This window comes from Episyrphus balteatus, chromosome 1 (assembly GCF_945859705.1).
Source record: "Episyrphus balteatus chromosome 1, idEpiBalt1.1, whole genome shotgun sequence".
Classification (NCBI taxonomy): domain Eukaryota; kingdom Metazoa; phylum Arthropoda; class Insecta; order Diptera; family Syrphidae; genus Episyrphus; species Episyrphus balteatus.
The window spans coordinates 75,084,735-75,093,038 of NC_079134.1; the positions used below are offsets into that span (position 1 = coordinate 75,084,735).

The window sequence follows — 8,304 nt, forward strand, 5'->3', positions numbered from 1 at the left end:
TGGGGTTAAAATTTTAGGTCAGTTTTATTATATATTTAAAAACAATGGCAACTTCAACAGATACCTTTTTCAAAAGCCAGAATATTACACTTAATGTTTTAATTTCAAATCAAGTTATTTTAATCAATAGTTTTTGTAATAATCGAAGTCAAAAAATGTGAAAAAAGCTTAAATAAAACATTGAATACTACTTTTGCTAAGACTGTGGATTTCAATACAAAATTGATTGATAAAATAAATTGCCTCAATCGATTCCTGAGCAAACACTTTAAACTATATACATATAATTTTGGAGAAAATTGAAAAACACGAAAACTAATTTTTTCAGATTCTTAATTTTTTAACTGTTTCCGTATCTCCAAGAAAAGCACTAGATCCTCTGTCCCTTGCTCCGCTTAGGGTATTTAAAGTCGTCTGGCAGGTGCCAATGTCAACAGTGTTTTAGGTAAACAGTACCGCTGGGCCCGCTTCGTGGGTTCTCAGGATTTTAACTTTACTTTTTGGGTCCTCTGTCCCGCTCACGCAACTTCGTTGCTCCGCTTAGGGTATGTAAAGTCGCCAGGCAGGCACCAATGTCAACAGCGTTAAAGTATTTTGCCTGGTCCCTTGCCAGAAAAGGAACTAAGCCCCATATTAACAATAACATCATTAAAACACGTGCAATCAAATTTCTTCTTAAAAAAAAGTAGTCTTCCTATTTTTCAATTTACTCAAAACCTAGACGGCATAGAAACATAATGGTTCTGCGTTTACTAAGAAATCAATTTAAGCAGTTTATTTTATTAGAAAATTTTGTATTGAAATCCACAGCCCTTACAAAAATTGTATTCAATGTAATTTTTTTAACTTTTTTTGCCCAATCGATTATATATTTCAAAAACTATTATTTGAAATTACTTGATTTTAAATTTAAAACAATGTGTGAAATTCTGGCTTTCGAAAAAGGTATCATTCATAACTGTACAGTACCTTGCCATATTATTAGGCCCAAGCGAAAAAAAATACAATTTTTCATGTTGCTGAATTTTTAAACTTTTTGTCGAAATATCTTAGTTTTTTTTGTCTCATTTACTTACACTCATCATGTAGATACGGATTGACTTAAAAAAAGTTGGAAACATACTGTGAATAGCTCTGCTCGTTGAAGGAAAAAACTACCCCGAATCTGAGAACATTACTTAATAACCAGACGATCAGAGTTCAATATTTATGCAAGATGGGGCTTTTGCCATAAAGTTAAGAAGGTCACGTTATTCCTCGATACAAAAATTTAAGTATTGGACCCGTCTGGAAATTTTCCGATCATGAATTCCATAGAAATTTTCTTTTGGAGCTTATTCCCTTTTACACGTTATTTAATATCAAAATTTATGAATTCTTTAACTTTTTTAAGTCAATCCGCATGTACATGATAAGTGCAAGTAAATGACACACAAAAAAATTAAGATATTTCGACAACAACTTTAAAAAATCAGCAACATGAAGCAAAAAATTGTTTTTTTTTCGCTTGGGCCTAATAATATGGCAAGGTACTGTAAGTGTTGCCGTCATTGTTAATATTTTTTTTTATTTTTCCCCTCCTTCCGAAACTGGGGGAGATAGAGCCTCCCCTTATATAGTAAATAATACTTGTATTTGACTCCTCTACAAGAATCCGGTACTAATTTTTACCGCCTTAGTTATCGTACTATCCCCAGAAAACGGGTTTTAAACAAAACGGAACTATAAAAGGCGGAATAGCATACTCAACCCATTACATATATATACATAAAAAAGGTATTTAATTGTTTCCTTATTTATTTTTGCTTTTTATAGATATTTCAGCTTTACTTCCAAACAAAGTGGATATTATTAAAACTAAGCCGTTATCTGTGCAAGAAAAACCACCTGGAATTCATCCAACTAAATTATCTGCAAATACAAATCAGAATAAGAAATCAACTTCTCAAGATACTGAAATTGCGCTTAAGGATTTTTCAAATCAACCAGACTATGATTTACTATCTCGCCAACCAGAAACATTTGCTGAGGAGTCTTATCATGTCGTAGATTTAGTGCCAAGAAAACGACATGGTTTAAAAAAAACGGCCAGCGTAAAGGATTTTCATCCAGTGGGCCTAGTAACAACTTTGAGCGGAAAAGTGGCAATGGATGGCACTACAACAATACATGAAACAAGTGTAATTGGAACTTACATTTCAGGGAAGTATGCTCAAGTACTTCAAAGTAGTTCACGAATTTTAAATAAGAGTCATGTTTCATCATCATTACCGCAGCGCGTGGTGAGAACTGAAAGTCCAACTTTAAGACATTTTAATGGACAAGGAGGAAAATATAAAACAAGAACTTCACAAGACGAGAGTAGAACAGTCTCATCATCGGAGTCAAGCGTACAAAACAATATTAGAAAACATGGAAACAATGGAAAGCATAAACCAAAAGGCCATCAAAAGAAGTGAGTTTTTATTTTGTGTGTATGCATTATACTGCCCATAATCTCGTTAATCTAACATCAATTTTCAATTTAGTTTTTTTGCATATTTGCAGTTAAGGCATTGTCTCTGATTTATTCTCATTTATTTTTTTAGCTTAGGTCTTCAAATAAGTCAGAAAATTCAAAATGTACTTTTGATTTTTTTCATTTTTATATGCAAATTGCGTTATTAGATTTAGTGTTTCGCTATATAACTCAGAAGTAAGAAAAATGTAATTAGGGCCTTTACGAGATTATGGGCTATATAGAACTTATAGTCCAAGATCCCAGGGCCGCCAGACATTACTTATTTTCTCAAGAAAAAAATGTATGGAATTACGTTGTGCTAGGACATACTATTAGTGAATGGATACTGGCTATCTTGTGCCGACGGCCATTTTACCACTAACAGGTGCTAAAGGTACGAAAAATACGTAGTTACTTTTCTTATTTTCTCAAGGCTGATTTTTATATATGATACTCAGGGAACAAATACATTAATTTTTGTAGGCTGCCAGACCCGTCGGATGGGCCTAACACCTTGCCAGACACGCATTTTAGTATACGGGAAAGTTAGATTTTGTTATATGGAGGTCTGGGAAAAAATTTATAACACATTTTGACTTTAGGACTCGAAAGAGTATCAAGACACGAGTCGAAAACCACATTTTGAACAATCGCATCTAGAGTCATTTGGCCGCCATTTTGTTTTTTAATAAAAATTTCAATTTTTCACTCATGTATTTTTGAATCTACAGAAAAAAACTGTATTGCAAACTTGAAGATAATTTAATTTACTACAATATATGTTAAATTACTTTTTTCGATTATACCTTCGGTTTAAGAGTTAGGGTGGTTTTTTTTTTGAAACCATATTTTCGTCATATCTCATTTATTTGAGCTTTTTTGAAAATTAATTTGAAGTAAAAGTTGTAGATCTTTTTATTACCTTCAATTATTACATTAACGGTTTTTCGATTTGACAGTCCGTTTTTGATCTGTAGGAAAAAAACTTCAAAAAGGTTGCAATTTTTTAATATAGGAAAAATGTTCTAGTACAGGGTAATTTGCATTAAATATAACAACAACCTAGGCGTGTAGGTTGCACTCAGACAAGAACAAAATCGTATAACTAACACTGCCAGACCCATTCCGACAGCCATTTTTTTTGCCAAACACCTTAAAACTTTGAAAAAAATAGTTTAACTTTACTTATTTTCTCAAGCTTCATTTTTATATATGATACTCAGGGAACTAATTCAATAAATGTTTGTAAGCTGCCAGACCATCGGATGGGCCTGACACCTTGCCAGACAAGCACAAATGCTCGCTATGTGTATCAGCGCCAGCGCAGCGTGAGCTTAGAAACATTTATTGAATTAGTTCCCTGAGTATCATATATAAAAATGAAGCTTGAGAAAATACGTAAAGTTAAACTATTTTTTTCAAAGTTTTAAGGTGTCTGGCAAAAAAAATGGCTGTCGGAATGGGTCTGGCAGTGTTAGTTATACGATTTTGTTCTTGTCTGAGTGCAACCTACACGCCTAGGTTGTTGTTATATTTAATGCAAATTACCCTGTACTAGAACATTTTTCCTATATTAAAAAATTGCAACCTTTTTGAAGTTTTTTTCCTACAGATCAAAAACGGACTGTCAAATCGAAAAACCGTTAATGTAATAATTGAAGGTAATAAAAAGATCTACAACTTTTACTTCAAGTTAATTTTTAAAAAAGCTCAAATAAATGAGATATGACGAAAATATGGTTTCAAAAAAAAAAACCACCCTAACTCTTAAACCGAAGGTATAATCGAAAAAAGTAATTTAACATATATTGTAGTAAATTAAATTATCTTCAAGTTTGCAATACAGTTTTTTTCTGTAGATTCAAAAATACATGAGTTATGTGAAAAATTGAAATTTTTATTAAAAAACAAAATGGCGGCCAAATGACTCTAGATGCGATTGTTCAAAATGTGGTTTTCGACTCGTGTCTTGATACTCTTTCGAGTCCTAAAGTCAAAATGTGTTATAAATTTTTTCCCAGACCTCCATATAACAAAATCTAACTTTCCCGTATACTAAAATGCGTGTCTGGCAAGGTGTTAGGCAGATCCGACGGGTCTGGCATCCTACAAAAATTAATGTATTTGTTCCCTGAGTATCATATATAAAAATCAGCCTTGAGAAAATAAGAAAAGTAACTACGTATTTTTCGTACCTTTAGCACCTGTTAGTGGTAAAATGGCCGTCGGCACAAGATAGCCAGTATCCATTCACTAATAGTATGTCCTAGCACTACGTAATTCCATACATTTTTTTCTTGAGAAAATAAGTAATGTCTGGCGGCCCTGGGATCTTGCTCTATTATAGGATTTTTACGAAATATTTTTATTTTCTTCTTATTAATATAGTAAAAGTAAATCACCAAGAAGTTCTAACAGAGAAAGTGAATATGCTTTAACATCCTTCACATCTGTCGATTCAAGACGTAGTCCATTTAGACAAAGACTTCAACCATCGGCCATAGCTCAAGTAAGTCCAACAGCATCTGCAACCAATATTAAACTTCGTACTACAGGTAGATGGCAATATAAATCATCTCTGAAACCAAAAGTTTACATACGAAAAACTTCGGAATTATTTCCCACAAGTTCTTCAATATCTCCCGCGCTAGTAACATCATCAATCGAAACTCCAGTGGCTGCAATTTCTTCATCTATACTGGAAACAACGATGAAAGCCTCCATCACTGAAAATGAAAAAAATGCAAATAATATTTCAGTCGATGAAGAAATCACATCTTCAATGCTGTACCCAGTTGAGACTCTCAATATAGATATAATCACACCATCAAATTTCGAAGACGTGTATTATGAAGTCGCCACGATCAAAACACCTTATACCTTTCAAGTAAGCTTTTTATAGTGTTAAATTAACATTGTTTAGTTGAATTCAGTTTTGATTAAATCGAATTTCTTTTCAGATAGGCACCGTAAAAAAGACAAGATACGTAACTGTAACTTCTACAACAGAAAAATTGCTAGAAACGGATTATACGGACAAATCTTCAATAAAAGGTCCCTTGATAGAAAACATTTTGGCAACGACAACACAAATAAATCAATTACTTCAGGAAAGCAGTATTACAACATTTCCCGCGTGTAATCTCGTTGATGCCACAGAAACTCCGTCGTTGGATAGTTTTGTCGAAACTTACACTCAATCGCAACTCAAGCTTAAAACTCAAGTTTTCCCTATAGTTGTTATGGATAAAAAAACAAATTATCTGACTTTTTTGCAAACATATGACATTACGACAGTCATTACCTCAACAAAAACTACACCCGTTTGCGCTGGAAATAATAACTTATATGAATTCAACAGTAAACTCGACGAATCCGGCTCGGAAATACACTTGGACCTTGAACTCGGTGATTTCACAAATGGTGTTCAAGATGAGGGTAATAGCAGTATTTCATTAGAAGCACCTTCTTCACTTTTCAGTGAAGAGGTTATTAAAAAACCCATTACTGGAGTACCATCACAGAGTTTCTTCTCTCAGTTTTCACCTGAACAGTTGCAACAAATCGCATATTTAAAATTAATTCAACAAAATGCTCAGATTCCACAACTTATAGCTCCTACACCAGAAGCTATACCAATGAGTTCTCTGTATGAACCGCATGTTATCCCAATAATACAAGGACAACAAACAAGCTATCGCACTATTTCGAAATTAGCCTCAAGAGCACCAGTCGTTCAAACGCCTCAACCCCAGCCATTTGCATCTTTAAACCCATTTGCCTTGCAACAACAGCCTCAATTTAAGCTCATTACCTCAGCAACTCTCTTGCCAACAGTCTTAACACAAACCTTAAGCAGAATACTGAAACTTACATTCGGAGCGAAAACAGCACTAACTACAATATTTTCAACAAATGTTGTGTCCACGAACATACCGACTTTTATCACAACTTCTCTACCTGTTGAACCAACAGCTTCATTTGGAAACTTTTTTCCTCCAGCATTTCCCCAATTCCCATTTCTAGGTTAGAACAAAATATTTAAAAATTCATAATAATACTCATAATGCAGGTATTTGGTGTTATTAGGAATATGTATTGTAGATTGTGATCATTTTTTTATTGGAGATATTATTTTTTTTATATTAAATCATTAAGAAGATACGTTTATACAATGTATGTACATAATTGTTTGAGTAATATTAAGATGTAAATTTCATGTAATTTAAATATTGAAAAAATATGTTAAAAGGTCATCAAAATTTACGAAAATCAAAGAAATTTTGTTTGCTTTACTAAATTCTTACTTTGGGTAATGAGAACGAAGGCCATCAGCGTCAGGAAACCTTAAACGGACTGGATTTAATTTTGGATGAAACATTTGAAGAAAATTTAACCAGATTCAGTTTACTGTTTAAATATCCGAACTAAAACAGGATTATAGCAAAACAAGAAACCCAAGCAACATCTACTATTCATTTTAGTCTAAGATCCCGCCTAGGAGGATCTACCCTCATCGTTATACAAGTTGGAAGTTATATTTTCTCAAAGGTAGTGTCTAAATAAATAGTTTGTACATGGGTTGCCTGGCAGGCGCGGATCTAGAAAATTGGTTTGGGGGGGTCACAGGATTAAAAAAACTTACTTCCAAAATAATTTTAAAAAAATGGTCAAGTGCTCAAAATATATGCTAAAAATTGCTAAAAATAAAGAAAGAAAATTGGGAAAGTAATTCCGACTTTTCACGAGTCGATTTAAGCCGCACGATAGATTACAATAAAAGCAGGATTTTGTTTGTTATTGTTTCGCAAATAAATATAATGATCTGATCTGGATCACGAGAAAAATAAAACACAGCTTTTATTGATGATGAAAACAAATTTAAAGTTAATGTAAACGCAAAAATAAAATTCTTAGGTCAACGCTTGTTTGTAAATTGTTAATATTTATAAATGCTTCATACACCATTAATTCTTTTGTTTTGCAACTAAGAAATGTATCCCAATTCTCACAACTAAATAAAGCTAAGATAAATTCTGTATTCAACAGACATAGATATAAATGTTAAAAACTTATCCTCGGCTAAAAATTTAACCAAATTCACACACGACATAAAACTAAGACTTGAAATATATGTCCAATTTTCGAAAAATTGATATTTAAAAAATATATGTATATATTTTTCTTAATCCAAAAAATTAATTTGTCTATATTTAATTTTTAATTAGTACAATCAAAGCTTTTGTTTAAAAAAAATCTGTTGAAGTTAATGAGGTTGTCATTTTAAAAAAATTTAGAAGTTAATAACCGTTCTACACTGTGTGAATCTTGAACCTAGTTAAAATAAACAGAAACCACTTTGATTAAACTGTTTTTCGGAATGGTTTTTCGTTTTTTCAAAATTGAATCAAAGTTGACCATTGTTTATTTTACATTGCGATTGCAGTTGAATGTTTTTATCAAAATCGCAGGGACCGGTTTGAGAAAATTACCTATATTTTTACAAAATTCTTACGTGGAAGGTACCTTAATTTATGGTTCAACTATACTAAAAGTACGAAAATAATTCAGAAATGTTTTTCTTCCACATTCGTGTTTTAGATAGAACTCGCCTGGTGCGCTTCACTTAAAAAATAAATTGCACGACTGGGGTCGCACGTACTTGCTCTTATGCTTAAAGTAACTATAATGTTAAAGCTTTTTATTCAAGAAATTTAAAATTCGATATTTTGAAGAAATTTCATAGGTAGTATAAAAAAATTAAATCTGTTTTTATAATTAATAAAACTCCGTTTTAAAATATC

The 8,304-nt window shown here is 32.3% G+C and overlaps 1 protein-coding gene across 1 annotated transcript; it reads left to right on the top strand.

The window, feature by feature from the left end:
- The first annotated feature begins 1,408 nt into the window (after positions 1 to 1,408).
- Positions 1,409 to 7,625, top strand: LOC129906806 (uncharacterized). Its single transcript, XM_055982733.1, has 4 exons — positions 1,409 to 1,421; positions 1,816 to 2,455; positions 4,889 to 5,387; positions 5,461 to 7,625. Exons 1-4 carry the CDS (start codon positions 1,409 to 1,411, stop codon positions 6,529 to 6,531), a joined length of 2,223 nt encoding a protein of 740 aa, XP_055838708.1. The 3' UTR covers positions 6,532 to 7,625.
- The last annotated feature ends 679 nt before the right edge of the window (positions 7,626 to 8,304 follow it).

Excerpts from the sequence above, each read along its gene's own strand:
- LOC129906806 (XM_055982733.1), top strand. Across the intron at positions 2,456-4,888 it reads CCAAAAGGCCATCAAAAGAA|TAAAAGTAAATCACCAAGAA; the intron begins GTGAGTTTTTAT and ends TTATTAATATAG. Across the intron at positions 5,388-5,460 it reads AAACACCTTATACCTTTCAA|ATAGGCACCGTAAAAAAGAC; the intron begins GTAAGCTTTTTA and ends ATTTCTTTTCAG.